Below are 19291 nucleotides of genomic sequence, written 5' to 3' on the forward strand. Positions count from 1 at the left end.
GTGGGAAAGAGTGTCAGAATTTCAAAGCAAATGACTTTAAATGTCTGTCTCTGCTGCCAAGGTTAAGCATCAGTGCTTTTATATCCCACCAACTTCCTATGGTCATAACGACTGTCTTCTCAACATGGATTAGACTTTAGTCAAACAGGAGTTCTCCGAATGGTCACTGAACGCTCTTGGGTACAAACCCCCTTTGGCAACACCCTCAGACCCACGTGTTCCTCTTGCCCACACATCAAACTTATGCAGTATTTATTCTCATACAGCAAATTAAGTAATTGTCCAGGTTGGTTCCAAGTTTCAAGCTATTTCACACAGAAGTGTTTCAAAAGCGTATTATGTGTTTTCTGTGTTCTAGTCCATCATGTTTTAATGGGTGCTTTTAAGAGGTGTAACTTAATTTAGGTTCTAAGACTTTAGAATTGTGTTGAAATCATTCTTTTTCAAGGCATTTGGATCTCTTGCGAAGCAGTTTTCATGAACTAGAGCTAGATTTGCTCCACATGTTAATCTAAAAGCATTCAAGTTTAGAAGCTTGAAAACCTCCAACCTTATAGATTAAGGTCCTACAAACTACCCTCAACAGGAGAAATATCAGCACAAATTTATGGGGGAAAAAAAAGGATTTTACTGAGTTTGCTACTGAGTTCTCCAGACTTTTCAAAAAAATATTCAACTAAAATAAAATTAGAACACTGCTCTAGCTGGAATCTGACATTTTGCACATGCTGGATGACTAAGTGGTTGGAGGACATGTACCATCTTTTGCGTCCCAGAAACTTTCTATAATCTCTTTCCTCCTATGGTGTCAATGAGATGCTTATCAAGTCAGGTTTACTTGTCATGGATGATACGCATAAGAGTAGCATTTTACTACTGGATTTGGTCCTCTATCCCTGTGTTGAATTATTAGGAGTTGCAGTTACTCTCAAAAGAAAGGTGAAATAGTTTACATTTAGCCTACTAATTCTGCCAACTAGGTCATTCTCAAACGTCCCTCCAAATGCAGTCTCTGTGTTAACTGTCATAGCTGTGAGCCTTCTTACATATAATATTAAGTCCACTTTCCTAACCAGTCTCAGGAAAGGAGTTGCAAAGATCCTTCATCTTCCCTTATAAAAAAGATTTCATGGCAAAAGTGCTGTCAGTTTAAACATTTTACCACTTTTCTATTCTCAACTCCCACTTTTCTTGTTAACCTCTGGGAGTGACTACTGGCAGACTGAAACTAAAAATTATTACTGTTGCCAAAAAGTTGAAAAGAAATAAATCAAAGGGAATTTGCAGGATTACTGAATTGAACACAAAGGATTAAAGAACCAGAAGGACACACTCTTAAGATTTGTCCTCTACTGAATTAAACGTGTTATAATAAAATACTTAGAAGAGTGCTTGGTACATGGTAGGTATGATGATGATTATGGAATACTAATTGATAAATACATACCCTATTTTTCCATTAGCTTCAACATTTTAAGCTGCTTTTGATTTCTGTTTTATTTTAAAAGCATAAAACGTATGTTCCCTGCCATTCGTTTTATAGCTATTGAATAACTATGAAATTAATTAGTATACAGAATTTTAAACCTAGACAGAATCTACAGTTCATGTAAATGCCTAATTATTATAATCAGCCCCTTACATTTCTAAAGGTTAAGAGTTGTAACATTACTTTTTAGCTAAAGTCATACTAGGGAGGCAAAGTTCACTAACCTGGGTATAGCAAATTAAGCTACAATGAAACACTTAAAGAGTAACTTTTTTATTGACATTACAGCAAACTTCACATAAAACATATATTCAAATTATGATACTTCAAAGCTAGAAGGGAATAAAATACACCTAACTGTACAAGTTAAATATTTACAATAATAAAATCAAGAACTTTAGTTAAAATTTATCAGAAAAATAACAAAAAAGACCTTTGACAAAACAAAAGTGATTAAAAAGAAAAGAAAAGTGACCTGATAAATATCAATACTTGTTTAATTTTAGGAACTCAGTATGAGGAATAAGATATATTTCTTTACAATTTAAAAAATGTCCAGCTTTGGATGTCTTTTGACATTTGTCTCGCTGTTTTGCTTACAAATTTCAGGCTGCCACATCTCTGGCTGGCTAGCTGGCAGTGATGGTCTTTTCTGCTCTCACATGTTCTTTGGGCTTGGAATAGTCCCAGGGCCGGCGATTCTCGGTGAACCCGTAGAGCTTCCTAAGTGCCACTCGAGCAGCTTCTTCTTCTGCAACTATTACTGTCTCCCCAGGTCCTTCTGCGATCAACTTTTTATCACTAGGAAAAAAAACCCAACAGTAGCCTAAAATTACATGGTGCATCATAAAACAAAGTGCACAAATCAGTTTTGCCTGATCTAATTTTGGCAACAATATTCACCAGAAGTAACAGAAATACTGCGCTTTTTTTTCTTTCTACCATCAGTGTATGAACTGCTGATAAAGGATGTGTTTAAAGCTCGCCAATCTGATAAGCAAGAGTATCTCATTTTGCTTTGCACTTCAATTAAAACTAAAGAAGAAACTTCTTAAAACATTATCAGTTTTCTCCTTTGTGATGTCTTCCATTGCTTTCTACCTATAAAGTCCTACATCACATAAAGATCAGAAAAATATTTACCTAAATTTTAGTTACCTTAGATATTCACAGTTTACATTTAACACTTCAATCCACCTGAAATCAATTTGAGGCAGGTCAACTGTTACTAAGAAACCAAAAATGTTCTCAGCATGGGTGAATTATACATTTTTGGTGGACAACGTTTAGTTTCTTTTCTTTCCCAGTTCTAGGCTCAATTGAAGCTGTTACAAGTGTGGATTGCGGTTAAATCTGTAATACTTATGAGTCAACATTTTTTTACAGAAACATTTATATTAGCAGATACTCCATGAAATTCTACAGTGAATAGTTGGTTAACAAAAGCTACTATGCAGGAAAGGAAGTAGTGACTAGATAACCATGGGAATGAGATTTTTAAAAAATCTTTTAATGCAATTAGAGGTTATAATAAGAAATTGTGAAAAGCCAGTTTTTAAGGCTTCTGATCAATATTATGAAGGTAAGATTAAAAGTTTACTAACCAGTATAAGCCAACAAAATACACAGGCAAAGCTGTGGTGCTTCCAGACTGCCGAGTAAGTCTAGATTCGGGAGCTGAAATATTCCTTTTCTTCAATTCTTCTACCAGTAGCCCCATGGGGTTTATTATCTTCCAAATCTCAAAGAGTTCTTTTCCAGTCATTTGAGTAATTAAGAAGTCCTGCATATAAAAAATACAATTGATACATTTAAATTAGTATAAAGAAAATAAGGACCATAATTCAAAGTACATTTTTTATAGAAATTTAAAAATTTAACAGGATTAAGAGATAAGAACTACTATGTATAAAATAAATAAACCACAAGGATATATTGTATGGCACAGGGAATATAGTCAATATTTTATAATAACTTTAAGTGGAGTATAATCTATAAAAATATTGAATCACCATATTGCACACCTGAAATTAATACTGTAAATCAAAATAAACAAGTAAATGCACATTTGATCATGAAGATCTCCTACCTAGAGCTTCTCCAGCTGTCTCCACATTAGCCTTTACTAGACCATCAAATACAGACTCCTCAGCATGGCTAAAAATAGTGCTGCTCAAATTCAAATTCTGGGGTGCTTAAGGATCAGCTGGAGACCTAGTTAAAGCAGATTCCTAGGCCACACTCCCAGGGATACGCATTAGCAGTCCGAGGTGTTGCCTGAGAGTCTGCATTTCGAGCACGTTCTCAGTGATGGTAATACTGATGCACAGTTTCAAAAGATCTTCCCCACACTGGCTCTAAAAGGTCCAGACCCATCTCCCATTTCCCCAGATACAAAATGATCTGACCACACAAAATTACTTGCAGGTCCTAGAGCAGAAGCTCATCCTCAAGGTTTCTTCCTGGAATGACCTTCTTGGGGCAGGTGTCAGTTCCGTAAAGCTTCCCCAGCCCTGCTAGAGTTAGCTGTTGCCTCCTGAGCTCCCTCTCCTCCTTACAATAAGTGGGAGCACCGCCCACATTCCACTCTACCTCTAATGAGCTGTGAGTAGGACCCTGAAGGCAAGGATCGAATGCTACTAAGCTCGGGCTTCAGTGCTCAGCACAGTGCCCGGCACACAGCAGACAATAAATATTAGGTGGACACATGAATGAAATAAGACAACTCAAACCTGTCAGTTCTACTATGGAAGGCAGCTACACTCACCACTGTATCACCAATGCAGTCAGTTCTCCTATGGGAGATATCAAAGCTCTTGACTTAGACATGGCTATCTGAATTATCTGACTCTACTAGGATCTACAATTGGAACTGTCAACAGAGGCACTAAAATATGGTAAACAAGTATTTCCAAAATGGTCTCATGACTACCCTGTGAAAATTTCAAAAAGGTGACTGAAAACTAGGCAGTTCTAGCCTCTACATAAGCTATAGTGATAGGGAGAGAATGGAAATCAAGGGAAGATTTTGTCAGAATTTCTTTAGGAAAAGCTATTTAATTGCAGGGGGAGGAAGGGGCAGGAGAGGCTCCCCTTTTCACCTTAAGCCTAGAGGGCTTCAAAGGGTCCACTGGCTTCTGAATCTGAGGCAAGTGATGTTCAGTCAACGGGCAGCCAACACACATGCCTGCTCAACAGGCGGGCAGAAGCTGCCTGCAGTGGTGGGGTGAAGTCTGCACCTGATCTCAGAGGTACACAAATCCTTAAGGCCTGACGTGGAACTCACAGAAGGGATGTCATTTTGGGAGGAATCCCACCCAGGAAACTAGAAGCTGACAGCCAACACCCATGTAAAGGAACCTGGTTACGAGGTTCCAGCAGAGAACAAAATGCTCACTAGAGTCTGTTTTAAACACTGATCAGGCTCAGAAAGCACTAAACCAGTTTACAGACATCAAGTAAATATCTTCTGCTTTCCTTCTTTCCCTCAGCTCCCACTCCAGAGGGGTCACTTAACATACCTGCTTCCCAAAGGCAAACAGGTAGCCTACCTATTATAAGCCCTGGTTGGGGAAGGAGGAAGACAGGTCTCATCTATGAATGAAGTCTGAGTGTTGGTCAACACAGGTATCCTTCTTGATCAAAATGATCAGTGTCAAAACTAAATAAATAGATTCCAACAGTAAGGGATGCTGGTTTAAAACACGTGAGGTTCAAAGGTCTGAATCAAGACTGTTTTTGTGAATTGAAGTGACTGCCTGGACTATGCATTATGTAAGAAAGACCAAAAACTCGTGTTTTCATCCAAAAGCAAAGGATGAAACTTCTCCCAGTTAACAATTCTAAAAGGACAGTGGAGTTAAGTCATACCAATTATTAATTATTTTAATTAGCCAAGCTACTGGCTAACAAGGAGTTAGGTATACATCATAGGGACTCAGAAATCCAAGATTTTATCACTTTAGAAGAACAGAACAGCAGCTAGTACTTAAGCATGGACTCCCTAACCATACTAGCCCCTCCAATAGTGTTCTTTGGACTCATTCATTCACTAAACATCTACTGAGCATCTACCATGTAGGCACTACCCTTGTACCTGAGGATGTAAAGCTAAAGACATGGCTTGCAGTGCTTACGAACTCACAACCCAGAATTTAGTATTCACCTCTGATGCTGTCCTCAGTAAGAGACAACTGGAATAATTAAGACACTACCATAAAAAAGCTTTAGGTCTTTCTCAGTTTGGGCAGGGAGAAAAACTCACACGTAACCTGCCAAGGTCACAGAGCAAGGACATTAAGTATAAAAAGAAACTTTTCTTTCTGTCTACCTCAAGCATGTCCCAGAGTGTGCAATTAACAATCACCTACCCTGATGAAAAGTGCAGTCCTCTCAGGTCCGCTGCTCTGTAACAGGACTCCAATCACTGCAAAGAAAGTCTGCCTTAACACAGCTGGGGGGACTGGGAATTCTGCACTCAACGTTAACTGCTCCACTGCCAAGTTTCTAGCTACATGACACACAACTTCCTCACTGGTGAGAAAGTCAACTAGACTTTTAACGCCTTCAGTGGGTAAGTCTGAGAATGCGTCCTCAAAAAATTGTGTGAGGCAAGTTTGTGAAAAAGATGTCCCTTGTTCAGATAGTTCTTGATTATCTTTAAGGTTCAGAAGAACAGCTTCTTTCTCTATTCCAAGTTTTTGGCGTTTGGCCTCCTCACTTTTAATATAGCAGCTATTAACAAATGCAGTTTTGAGAAGATCTAAGGAAAAGGTTTCCTGTAACCGATGGCCAAATGCTTGCATTTCAGCATGGTAATCCCAGTTGGGCTTCTCTGAACTGAAAATGTAAAACAGAAGATAGATGGTAAAGAGAACAACAAGATGTTACTATGATGCAAACATTTTTCATTGTGATGCAATTTTATTAATTATATAAAGGAGATTTAAAAATACTGAGTTTCATTCAAATTCCAGACTCTGATTTTCTGAAAATTAAAACTTATGTCACGTGATTACTTGTGGTTCTTTGCCAGATTAATTTTCCCTTTGAGTCAAATGCCACATCAAAGTGGTTCTTCAACATCAGAGACTAAGCCATTATCCTAACTTTTAGGTTCTTTACTTCTGCTCTAAATGGGACTACGCTTCATACTTAGATATGAAATACAAATTATAATTTCATAGGGTCAACCCATAAACAGTAAGTATATTATATTTATCTTGTATTTTATTATTTTAAGTTTTGAAAACCACCATTTAAATTAGCAATTAAATAATCTAGTATCAATATTACAAATAGGTTAAAAGTTCATAATCATTCTCAAGAATTATTAATAGGTCTTTTTAAAAATAAAGACAATAAATCGAAAATAAAACTCTTTTAAGTAAAAAAGTGCAGCAAAGTATAAAGATATGGGCTGTAAGTCATACGATGTATATAATCTATACAATCCATAAAGTTTCTTCCACCTATAAAAGCCTAAAGTGACTAACCTCACAATAATCAAATGTGAATTAAGAAGAAACATTATTTTATTTTTCTTTTTAGAAAGAACTTAATATTCTGTGTGGAGAGTATACAGGACTATGAACACGTATACACCTCCTAGTAGGTGTACAAACCGGATCAACCTTTTTTTTTGGAGGGCAACATTAAAGTACCTATCAAATTTTCATACTAAATTTCCAAAACAGTAATAACTTCAAAGCTGTTACGTCGATGTAACTAACAGGTGTACACTGTTTCATCGGTTGTAATAGCAACAGTATGGAAATCAAAGAACCATAAATGGAGTCATAAAAGAGTGCGGTGCATCAACCTGTATAGCCACAACTACATGTCAAAGACACGTTATTAAAGAGAAAAAGGTGCAAAACCTCATGCATAGTAGGGTATTTTTTGAAGCTATAAAGACCTGCGTCTATTCCTACCAGATTTTCTACTACTGGAACAAGGTTAATTTCGGCAGAAACCTAAAGCCAAACCGTTTTCCTTTTTCTCTGGACAGTGAGCTTGTGATTGTGTAATTTTTTCTTGCCCTAAATCGCAATACTGTAGAGTGCTTTCTTCCCTCTTGTCCGTACCCAAAGAATTCGCAGGCATCATCACAAAGCAGGGGCTACAACATCCAAGCCCAGATAAAGATTACCCTCCAGCCGGCCTCATTTCTCACAACTTTTCCACAACTTTCGGATTCTAAATGGGAGTTCCGAAAGCGTCGGGGGCAGCCACGCGCCCAACCCCTTAGCAGAAATCCACCATTCCCTTTGCCTCGGCCACGCGTCCACGTCCCGCGGGTGTCCCTATCGCACAACTAGGGTCAAGCCAGGAGCGCAACAGCAGTGAGCAATCCTTCCCGCCGCCTGGCCGAAGCTGCGGGGAGGGGAGGCCAAGGTACCCAACCGCCACCCCTACCCCGTCCTGAGGCGGCTCCTACCGGCGCACGGGCGGCGGCGGGCACCGAAGCAGGCGCCACCGCTCTAACTCCTTCTGGAAGCGGAAGGCGGCGCGGAATGCCTTCTTCACTCCCCGAATCGGCGGGGCGAGAACAGGTACGGCCGGTGCCAGGAGGCAGCGAGGCCTCCACAACAGCAGCCTCACAAGCCCGGACGCCATCGCGCAGAAGAAAGCAATGGACGGCGGAAGGAAGAAGGCCGGCCCAGCGTCGCGGTAACACAGTTCCCCCGGAACCGGGGTAGGAGAGCGAGGTCGGGGCGGAGCCAGCGCGCGGCGGGTGGGGCGACTGGGCTGCTTTAGTGCGCATGCGCAAACGTTTGTGTGTTTGCGCGCCTGAGAATTTATCTTGGGGGAGCAGGGCCTGCTGGGTATTTGGGTGCAGGAATTTCTGGAAAAGTTTCTTCATCCTGTCAGTTGCTCTCGTTCCTTCCGTTCTAATTAAAGTAAAACAAAAAAGTTGTTCCCGTTTAAAGAAAACACTTAAATTCTCAAAAAAAGAAAACACTTCTTACCAACCTGTCTTAGCCACTATTTATGAGAAAATATTTACCTGGCATGTCTCCAGAAGCCTTCGTTTTAGGACCCCTATACTAAAACATATTGATTTATCCAAAATAAACATTTTTATTTAAAAACTAAGTACAAACTTTTTTACAGCAAAAAAAAAAAAGGGGGAAGAATGGAAAAAACTACATCAAGATGGGAACAGTGGACTTACGTCTTTTTTTAATCTTTCACTTTTTAGCAATATCATCATATTGCTTTCTTACCAAACTGTAAATATATATTTTAAATTTAATATTAAATCACAAGGGAAATCTTGTCTGAATTATCAAATTTTGAGTTGGGTGCAGAACATCTAGATGTTGAAAGGGGCACCTCTTTCTGTGGTCTCTCTACTTGTTAATGGCGTTAAAATCCCTCCTCACCCAGATTGGGCTCCTATGTCTTCAGTTGTTCCTTTTTCCACAAACACCCTCTTTTGTCTAGTTGCCAAGTCTTTTTTCAGTTTAGACTGAAAGCAGCTACCTGATGGCTTAGGCTACCTCTCTCCCAGGTTATTGTAATCAGCCTTCATTGTAATCCGTCTTTTACCTTCCTCTCTTCCCTTGCACATCTCACCTACACATCTCACCTACATTCATCTCCCTGAAACACAGACCCAACATGTTACTACTTAGCTCAAGAATCTCTGATGTTAGGATCTGGCAAAGATTCTCCCTTGACCAAAGTTCAGTCAGGCTGCTGTAAGCCCTCTCCTCAACAAGGCTTTGATCTTAGGTTCCAGTGTCCCCCCCCTTGACAGGCCTGCATCACCCAGTTTCAGCAAGAATCCTGTTAAGTCAGTCTAGAGAGGCTCCCCCATCTTCATTATCTCATCACCCTTGATATCCAATCAAATTTATAAGCCTCTCTATCCTCCAGTCATGTCTGATCACGCTGGCCTGCCTTCTGCAAGAGTTCTGTCAACTTGGTTTAGCCAGGCTCCTCCTTTACCCCTGATGTTTCCTCTTAGTACTTTTCCACCCACTGACCACCCACCCTGCTCCTTGGCTTCAAATCCCCACTTGTCCATGCTATATGGGGAATTGATCCCAGTTGTACGCTGGGGTCCCTTTTCCCTCATTACAATAGTTCCTAAATAAAATCTGTTATTAACTACTGTCTAGCTGTTATTTTTCTTTGACAGGTCATACAACAGTTTAGGTCTCTTAGCTTAACTTTTCAAGAGGAAGAATCTGAACTGTTCATTCCAGCTTGTAAAAAGGTTCCCTATAGGGAGGGAGAGAAGAAAAGAGGGATTTGGTACATATCACAAAACAAGCTGATGAATTTCTGGATGAAGCAAGTTCTCTAAGAAAAGGTGAGAGGGGATTGTGATTGGTCTTTTTATTACACTGCAATGTGAAGTATTGAAAATTCATGGAATATCAATCAAATAAATGGAATGGAAGAAAGCACAGGGAACTGTATTTTTGCAATATCCCATTACTTGAGAGAAATAATCTAATAAATGATCTAATAATCTAGTTGGAGCACAATAATGTTAAATGAAGTGTCTCTGTATTGAAAGTTTCTCATTGAGGAGTATTAAAGAAAAGGGGGGGATTGAAACCAAGCAGGACAAAAAAGCCCTTCCATGTCCCCAGTTTCTTGTTGGTAGAAAAAGGCTTTAGTCACTAGGTGTTCTCTGAGTTCCAAAGAGCAGACTCAGCTACTGATTAGGGGAGTGAAGGAACATAGAAACAAAGGAATAGCAGTCAAGCAAGGAAAGTAATGATAGCTTAAACAATAGTTTAGCCATAAAACAGAGTCCTTGTTCCTCCTCAAGGAAGAGACTAGCAGTCTGATGCATATCTCTGAGCTATTCTGCAGAAACTAAGACACCCCTCCCCCCATCCAGGTGGAGGATGGTGACTACAGGCTGACCAAAAGCACATAGACTTCAGACCAGTTGGAACCAGAGGTTGATGTTTAAGATTCTGAAACATAACTCGTAACCTCACCACTAACCAACCAGAAGAAAGTCCACAAACTGCAACCCGCACCCCAAATGTTGCCTTTAAAAACCCTTCCCTGAAAGCCATCAGGGAGTTGGGTCTTTTGAGCACGCTGCCTGTTCTCCTTGCTTGATGCCCTGAAAATAAACGCTGTACTTTCCTTCACCACCTTGTGTCAGTAGGTTGGCTTTGCTGCGCTGCGGCCTAATGGACCCAAGTTCGGTTCAGTGACGTTTATGTTCCACAGGAACCAGCTGTGAGCACCCAGCCAGCTCTTAGCAACACCCAAGTCTGGCTGACAGTACCAGGCCAGCTCCTAGAGGTCTAGGGCTGCTTTTCTCTTTCTCATAGCTTTGTGACCTTAAGCAAGTGATTTAACTTCTCCATGGTTCAGTTTTCTCATCTCCAAAATGAGATTAAAAGAGCACTTACCTCTCCACCTCTTATGGTTGTTATCAGTATTGAGATAACCCGTGTAAAGATTTTGGGATAGTGCTTGGTATATAGTCACCCCTCAATGAGTGCCTTTCAAAGATTCTAAATTGCACTCATTTTTTTCACACTTTATCATGTCTGAAATGGAGCTGTGGTCCAAACAAAGGCTTCTTAGAATGGATACAATGTAGTAGTATTATTTTCCCAAGGCTCTGGTTTGGGGGACAATTCCTCTTCGCCGCCAACTGCTCAATCCACTCCTGGGTGAATGACTTTACTTTTCAACCTTTGTGAGTTTCACCACGTCTCTGGCAAATCCCTAAGGGCCTCCCTCTCTCCGCCAAGTAATTTTAGTTGCGCGTCTTCCCCAGCCAATACGATCGTTGGCGGCAGCACTCGGGAGCTTACGGCGGTGCGGCAGCCTCACCGCCGAGGAGCCAAAGCGAAACCTGCAGGTCCCCGCCCGGCCATCAGCTGATGGGCCGCCCGCCGCGAAGACCGCTGCCGCCGCCGCCGCCGCCGCCGCTGTGCGAACATGGCGGCCGAGATCCACTCCAGGCCGCAGAGCAGCCGCCCGGTGCTGCTGAGCAAGATCGAGGGGCACCAGGACGCCGTCACGGCCGCGCTGCTCATCCCCAAGGAGGACGGCGTGATCACAGCCAGCGAGGACAGGTAGGGCCGACGGGTCGAGCGCGGGGCCGAGGCGCGACGGGGGCGGCCCGGACTCCCGCCGGCGACCGGGTGTAGGGACCGTGGGGTCGGCGGCCTCGTCGCTTTTCTCGTGGGGACGTCCACGGCCCCCGGGTCCCGCGGCCTGTCGCCCCCGCCAACCTTTCTGGCCTCTGGGCCCCACCCCCGTCCAGGGTTCCCGCTTTTGGGTTCCCTAGTCTCGACCCCCACCGCGCCCCTCCCGCCCGGTATGCCGTACCTGGTTCGTACCTTCAGTCCGGGACACCTGTCCCTCCCGCGTCCACTGCGCTCTGCCAGCCCGAGACCCGCATCTCCGCCACGTCCCTCCAGTCTGGGACTCCCGCCCCGCCTCGCACTCTCCTTTGTGGGATTTCTCCCAGAGCTGGATGCGTCCCCTCCTCGGTCAGTTCCGAGCCGCTTTCTCTGGGAGCCGGGACTGGTGGCCGGTTACCGCGGGACCCGGTGCCAGTGATTCCCTTCTTGCAACAAACCTCCCGGGGCTTCAACGGTCTTCCTTCTGCTTTACGCCGGAGTTTACACCTCTGTGTCGCGCACACCAGGTCCCTAGATCAGTTATTTTATCACAGCAGCTCGGACCACCTGAATTGTTATTTACAAAATAGTTTCTTTTTTTTCTAAAAGTGACTCTCTTAAGAAAAAACTTAATAAGAATAATGAAAGATACTTTTATTTTTAAGATAACTTGATATTTGCACTATTAATGGAAAACCGGTTATCACTTGCCATAAGAAATTAAACTAAAAGCTAAAACATGTTCATCTGTGTCACCTAAAGTCAAATGTATCTTGTAACAAGACGTCTTGCCCACCGTATTTTGGGAAACACTGATCTGATGCGATTTTCTCATCTATCCAAGAGGAAACTGAGGCCCATGGAGAGGCACAGAAATACTGGTGATGCCACAAATGCACCCCAGGATTCCCCAGTCCAGCTCTCTGGTCTTCCCAGGGCTGTGTGATTGGATTGGAGAGAGGTTTATTTGTTTTAAAACTTTGGCATTCTTTTAAACCCTAAAAGTTTAAAAGGTTAGTGGCTTTACTGTGGGAATTTGGAGGAAACGACTGATGTTATTGAGAGAAACTGCGTTTCCTTGCTGCAAGGAGTGGTCTTAAATGGTGATATTGCAAAAGTGGAAAGGCTTTCTGGAAGAAGGAAGGTACTGCTGTTCTCTTAAAGCTGGAGGCCTTTTGTAATCTACATTTGAAGTAAGTACGTTTGGGGGCCTGTCCCAAATGGAAAGAGGAAACCTGAAGCCCTCACGGCCTCTTTGACCTTTGCATTTTGCTTTTGAGTGAGTTTATTGTGACCTGGCAATTTACATGTAGCTGACCTTGGTGGGACCTGGGTGTGGGTGCCTCACCAGGATGGGAATGGGAGAGAGAGGGATGCGTGAGCCACAGGGAGAAAAGGGGAATGTAAAAACAGGCAAAGGACAGAATAATGATATTTGCATGATATGAACATAGATGCAGGCAACGCTTTATACAAGTTATCTGTCTTTATTCGGTAAAATATTTTATTCATGATTCGTGTGTTGGGTCAGTCGCCGAATATTTGAGATTATTGGCCAGGAGCAGTGCTGATTAATGTTTTATGGAAAGTGATTACTTAGCTGCTCTGGGACTGAAGTGTTCTGGGGGAGCCTTAGATCAGCTCATTTTGTCACTGGGGCACAGCAGGGTCCTGGCAGATGACTGGACCAGGCGAGGGTAGGGGCCTCAGGTTTCTAATTTGTGTTTCAGGCCCATGGACCGTCCTGGAAGGTAGGACACTCTTTTCAGGAGGTGCTGCACTTCATGAGATTTACGAAAACACACGGCTATGGGGTTTTTGTTGTTGTTGGATGTGTTGGTTTGTTTTTACATTGTCATAAATGTGTCATATTCTTCAGTCATTTACTTATTCACTCATTTCTATATTTAGCAATACTGTACTTACTGAGTGCCAGGCCCTAGAGATAGAACAAGGATCAAAAGTCATAGCACCTGCCCTTATATAACTTTGGAATCATTGATTTTATGGCCTCTGACCTGATAGAACCAGCCTGTTGAGGAAATAGAACACTGACCACCCTAATTCATCAAACAAGCATTTATTGGACACTTACTGTGTGCTGGGCCCATGCTAGACCGGTGGGTAGAAAAAACTGATGCTGAAATTGTTTTTTCCAAAGGGCTGGGTGGTGTGGTGAAGAGATGGCCATGTGCTCTCAACTTCCTGGGTGCTGGGGAGACACCGAGGAAGGAATATCCTTGGGTGAGGGCTGGGTTTCAAGGAAAGCCTCCCCGAGGAGAAATCACTGGAGAGAGGAGTGGTCTGTGTGACCCTCGTCCAGGCAGAGGGAAAGGACAGGAGAATTTGGACTTTAGTTTGCAAGCAGTGGGGGACCATCAAAGAGTTCAAAGCAAGCAAATGACATGATCAGAATTTGTACTTGAGAAATAACAATAGTTAACCTTTTAAAAGTCCCTTTCCTCTCTCAGTACAGAAGTGGACCAATGTACGAGACTGCATCCAATCCTCACATCTCCCTGTGAGGTGAGTTCGGTTACCTAGTCTTATCAGCAGTTCCAAAATTCAAAGTATTTAAAAAGTCAGATGTGCTTTTGTTTGTTTTTTTGTGTGAGTTAGGCCTGAAAACTCATCGGTGCTAAAACTTGACCTATATAGTTGAGACTATTTGTAATCTTTATTTGTCCCATGTGGTGTGAATATTCATTTGTTTCACTGCAGAAATAGCAATGCATTTAATTGCAGGCGCTGCCCCAGGCCCCGCTGGGAGTTTTATGGAACATTTGGTGTAAGCATCTTATTGTAACGGGCATTTGATCACGTAGAAAACTGGGGCACAAAGGACATTGAGTAAGTACCCAAGGTCACGTAGCTAGTAAATGATAGGACTGCGATTTGAACACAGGTCTGACTCTGAGGCCCCAGTTCTTTGTGCCATGGCCCTATTCTACACACTTGGGAGACCTGAGTCCAGGCAGCGTCAGTGATTGTCTGCTCTGACAGCAAGTGTAAAATGCTAGGATTCTGCCTTCCACCCGCTCCCCGCTCCCCCTGGGGACATTTGGCAATATCTGGAGACATTTTGGTTGTCATAACTGGGGGAGGGTACTCCTGGCATCTAGTGAGTAGAGGGCGCTCAACATCCTTTGACGCACAGGACAGACCCTCATGAAAAGGATTATGCAGCCCCAAATGTCAGTAATGCCCAGGTTGAGAAACCCTGCTCCAGGCTTAATGTACTTGTTCATCTGGTCTCTCTAGACAGTGGTTCTCAAACTTGAGTGTGCGTCAGAGTCGCATGGAGATAAATCTTGTTAAAACACAGAGATTCTGGTTCAGTAAGTCTGGGGCGGGGCCTGAGAGTTTGTGGAGAGTTTACTTGTCATGACGCTTGCCTGTGGAAACCCACGGGGAGAGAATACTCTTTATATTTTGTCCTCTTTTTTGTCAGCTTCTGGGATGTATTTGCCTGGAGTCATTTAGATATACCCACCTATTTCCCAGTAAAACCAAACTATATATATGATAGAGCTACATACAGAGAATCCCCCCCCCCCAGGGAGTAATAAACCATTGTGGGGTATTCAGCTTAATTCCATCGGACCTGGTGTCACTGGTAATGGTTTGGGCAGTGAGCTTAGGGGTCTAATCAGAAACCTTCAGGGGTTACTGTGCCATGAAGGGTTAACAGAGAATGGCACCACTCTCACATGCATTCATTTCTATTTTGTTGAAGTAGTAAGTACCCTACGCTCTTTTGCTTAAACTTCATTCTTCATGAAACCTTCATTAGTATTTTTAAATTTTAGTTTTCAGTTGCTTGCACTTTGGAACTAGAATATTTGAGCATGCAAAGTAGCATGATACATTTGTAAAGTGAAAAAAAATATTCTTGAGTCACTGGAGTATGACTGTCTTTCTGGTCAGGAGACTGTGAACATAAAAGTAATAACCTCAGTATTACGTTTCAGAATTTGAACCGCAGCAGTCATTTTCCTGGTAAGGGAAACAGAAAATGAGACTCTGCTTTCAGGACAGAACTGAAATGTGGTGAGGCAGCAGGAATTGATTCCCTAGATGCGTTTGCTTTTTGAACTTCTTTGCTGTGAACTGCACCAAAAAATTAGACAGTCAGTTGGTTGAAAAGGATAGATAGCATTTTTTAAAGATAAAAACTTTATTAAAAGCCTTATCAATAAGTTAAGGCTGTGGGCCTGCTGTCTTCATTTTTTGGAAAATAGAGTTTGGAGAAAAGCGTGCTAATACTATTGCTTCAGGGGCCTGTAGGCCAAGGTTGATTTCTGCAAGAAACTCAATTTTGTCTGGCCCAAGTCAAACAAAGAGATATCTCATATGTTTTAAGATATTTTAGGATGTTGCTGTTAGGCTGTTAAATAACAGAAATTATAGAAAATCAACTTTTAAAGTATTTTTGGTGGCATCTTCCTTTTTTTTTTGTTACACCAGCTATTTAATTTTTCGTTTCCTTTTAGACATTTCTAAGTATATTAAGACGGTTTAAAGGAAAAATTAGGTATTTAGTACTGTTCACATGGAAACAATCTTAAATAAACAACTTGATTTTTAAGTGTTATGCTTAGGAGGAAACCTGGCATAGCTGGAAGTTTTTAGTTTACATAGAAAACCAGAATGTTAACTGCTGTATTTTTGTTGTCATGCAGTGCCTAAAAGTAGACTCTTTCGTTTGTGTTATAAAATAAAGTGAAGAAGTGAGAAAGGGGAAGCCTGGGTGGGAGAGCATTTATTCCTCTGTCGTTAGAGTAGTTTTCTTTAGCTAGCTCATCTAAAGACGAGCTATCGTTTTAGATAGATCATTTTCTTTTAGTTAGATCATTTTCTTTTTATAGCATAGTTTAGAACAGATTCTGGGTCCAGAATGCCAGAGTTTGAATCCCAGCCGTGTGGCCCTGGGCAGGTTACTTATTCTCTCTGTATCATAGTTTTCTCATCTGCAAAATGGAGATAATAAAGGCACCTACCTCATAGGGTTTTGTGGGAATTAGATGAATTCATATGCAAAGCACTTTGAACTGTGCCTGGCACAGATAAAAGCGCTTTTTGTGTGTTGGCTGTTACTGTTTTCGTTCCCATTTATTTTCCATTTAATTGCTTTAATCTCATCAGAAGCTAAAGATGTCTCTGCTTACTGTGTCTGTGGGTATGTATGTGTGTGTGTGTAAATAAAATGAAATTTCTCCTGTCTGAATAGAATAATACCGTTTGGGGGGTCACTTACACACCTAAGTTCTTATAACTGTCTTCGAGTTATGCCTTTTCATCATTTCCATATTTGGTCACTTACAAGTCACGTCAGTCATAAGTTTTCCCTTATAAAAATCTTTGCCCTGCTGTGTTAGGGGGCGCCAAGGCCACCGCCAATTTCCTTGACTCACTAGGACTGTCATACAGTCATGCTTACGGTCCTGATTTATTATTACGGTGGGACAACCCACGACAAAATCCATGAAGGGAAAGGCGTGGGGTGAAGTCTAGAGGAAAGCAGGCATGAGCTTCCAAGAGTCCTGGCCCTGTGGAGGCAGCTCAGGAGGTGCTCTCTTCCTCCAGCAGAGAGTTACATCACATGTGTGAAATACCTTCTACCAGCAAGGTGGCTGGAGACTCAATACCCAAGGCTTTCACTAGGGGTTGGTCATGAAGGCAGCCTCTGCCTCACACGTGCTGCAATTCCAGACTCCCAGAAGGAAAGCATGTGGTCAGCGGTCTCTCAAATGTTAGTCTGAGTGAATCAATAAACAAATAAACCTGGTAGGAATGAAGAAGCATGGACCAGAATTGAAAACCAGGCTTCTCCCTTACGGCCCCCAACGGTGCTTCTTTTAGGTTAGTTTAACCTTGCATTTCAAGACTTCTAGGCTGTGAACAGAGTTTGAAACTTTTTATTTTTAATTCAAGAATCAGTGTTGCGTGGACCCTACATTGACTGACTCCATCCTATCCTCCTGCCCCGGCTCCTCAAAGGTTGTGATAGCTTTTACCCTCCTGGGTGGCGCAGAGGTCGCAAAAAATAATTTTGATGCTAACAAAAGCCTAACAGCAGGAAAAGATAACAGCAAGAGTGGTTCCTCAAGTAAAAAAGAAAACATCTGCAGGTAGAAACCCAGCCATCAGGCTTCTGGAGCAGCGCTATTCATTTAGGGGCTGGCGCAAGCACCGCACAAGTCAAGTGGCCTTCCCTCCAGGATAAAAGTCTGCCTGTGACACGGGCTGCAGTCTGAGAGTCACCATTGTCGTGGACCCTTGAAGCTGCCCCGGATTCCTTCCCTGGACTGTAGAAGGGGGTGGAAATTTTAATTTTTTTAAACCAGTCTGATTCTCCTCTGTAGAAAGAGGCTAGTTTGCCTGCCTTTCAGTTTAGATAATCAATTCAATAAAAATCTAGTGTTTCCCCCCTTTGTTATCAAAGGAGAAAGGCTGCTTTCTGCCGCAGTAATGAAGAGGGCAGAGTTCAGGAGACTTGGCTGGAAGGAAACTGCTGTTTATTTGATAAAAGCAGATTGTACCATATCCTTTCCTCTCCCTCTTAGGCTAACATTTTAATGTTATAGAAACCAGCCAGGCTACCAGAATTACACATTTTTGTAGGTAACCCTGGAGGTACTGTCACACTAGGAAAAAATATCCTTTGTAGTAGGTAACACAAATGTTTGGTGATTTACCAAGATATAAAATAGCATCAGTGATCCTAAGAGTGACTGGAAAATCAGATTTCCCCAAACTTACTATTTGTTCAGAGTTTAAAAGAAATCAGGCCTGGGGCTTAATTAATTTGTAGCATATGCTATACTCTGTATTCTTTTAAATCATTTTGTTGAATAACCCCTGTATATCAGTTTACAATTTAAAGATGGTTAAATTGCTTTAATTTAGCTATTTTGGGACGATTAGGGTGTTTTTTTGAGAACTTTTTTTTTAAGTTTAAAAAAATATTTAGTTATTTAGGCTGTGCCGGGTCTTAGTTGCAGCACATGGGATCTTTAGTTGTGGCATGCATGTGGGACCTAGTTCCCTGAACAGGGATCGAACCTGGGCCCCCTGCACTGGGAGTGTGGAGTCTTACCCACTGGACCACCAGGGAAGTCCCCTGAGAACTTTTTAAAAAGAGCTGGTTTTAATCATCAAAAAATCTACAAACAATAAATGCTGGAGAGGGTGTGGAGAAGAGGGAACCCTCTTGCGCTGTTGGTGGGAATATACATTGATACAGCCACTATGGAGAACAGTATGGCAGTTCCTTGAAAAACTAAAAATAGAACTACCATATGACCCAGCAATCGCCCTACTGGGCATATACCCTGAGAAAACCATAATTCAAAAAGAGTCATGTACCACAATGTTCATTGCAGCTCTATTTACAATAGCCAGGAGATGGAAGCAACCTAAGTGTCCATCGACAGATGAATGAATAAAGAAGATGTGGCACATATATACAATGGAATATTACTCAGCCATAAAAAGAAACGAGATTGAGTTATTTGTAGTGAGGTGGATGGACCTAGAGTCTGTCATACAGAGTGAAGTAAGTCTGAAAGAGAAAAACAAATACTTTATGCTAACACATATGTATGGAATCCAAAAAAAAAAAATGGTTCTGAAGAACCTAGGGGCAGGACAGGAGTAAAGACACAGACGTAGAGAATGGACT

At 42.0% G+C, this 19291-nt stretch overlaps 2 protein-coding genes across 6 annotated transcripts in view; one reads left to right on the plus strand and one right to left on the minus strand.

Annotated features, from left to right (window-relative positions):
• WDFY1 (WD repeat and FYVE domain containing 1) overlaps positions 1–19291 on the plus strand; it is a 158180-nt gene that overhangs the window by 2092 nt on the left and 136797 nt on the right. The window contains exons 2-3 of one of the 5 annotated variants that reach the window (XM_073807201.1): positions 11256–11556; positions 14084–14133. In XM_073807201.1, coding sequence (XP_073663302.1) covers positions 11362–11556; positions 14084–14133 — 245 coding nt within the window. In that variant the 5' untranslated portion in view covers positions 11256–11361. Of the gene's footprint in view, positions 1–11255; positions 11557–14078; positions 14134–19291 lie in introns of those variants that run through there. The other 4 variants (XM_033859655.2, XM_033859654.2, XM_033859653.2 and 1 more) reach the window with 4 other exon arrangements.
• Positions 1747–8152, minus strand: MRPL44 (mitochondrial ribosomal protein L44). Its single transcript, XM_004317997.4, has 4 exons — positions 7929–8152; positions 5860–6328; positions 3094–3272; positions 1747–2290 (listed from the first exon to the last, which is right to left on the minus strand). Exons 1-4 carry the CDS (start codon positions 8105–8107, stop codon positions 2119–2121), a joined length of 999 nt encoding a protein of 332 aa, XP_004318045.1. The 5' UTR covers positions 8108–8152; the 3' UTR covers positions 1747–2118.

The sequence above is a fragment of the Tursiops truncatus genome, chromosome 7 (genome assembly GCF_011762595.2).
Source record: "Tursiops truncatus isolate mTurTru1 chromosome 7, mTurTru1.mat.Y, whole genome shotgun sequence".
Classification (NCBI taxonomy): Eukaryota; Metazoa; Chordata; class Mammalia; order Artiodactyla; family Delphinidae; genus Tursiops; species Tursiops truncatus.

What these genes read in the sequence shown, in the direction of transcription:
- MRPL44 (XM_004317997.4), bottom strand. Translation starts at nt 8,107, where the DNA reads ATGGCGTCCGGGCTTGTGAGGCTGCTGTTGTGGAGGCCTCGCTGCCTC. An exon ending in CCGCCGCCGCCCGTGCGCCG is followed by an intron (nt 6,329 to 7,928) that starts GTAGGAGCCGCC and finishes TTACATTTTCAG; the next exon opens with TTCAGAGAAGCCCAACTGGG. An exon ending in TATTTTGTTGGCTTATACTG is followed by an intron (nt 2,291 to 3,093) that starts GTTAGTAAACTT and finishes TTTTTTTCCTAG; the next exon opens with TGATAAAAAGTTGATCGCAG.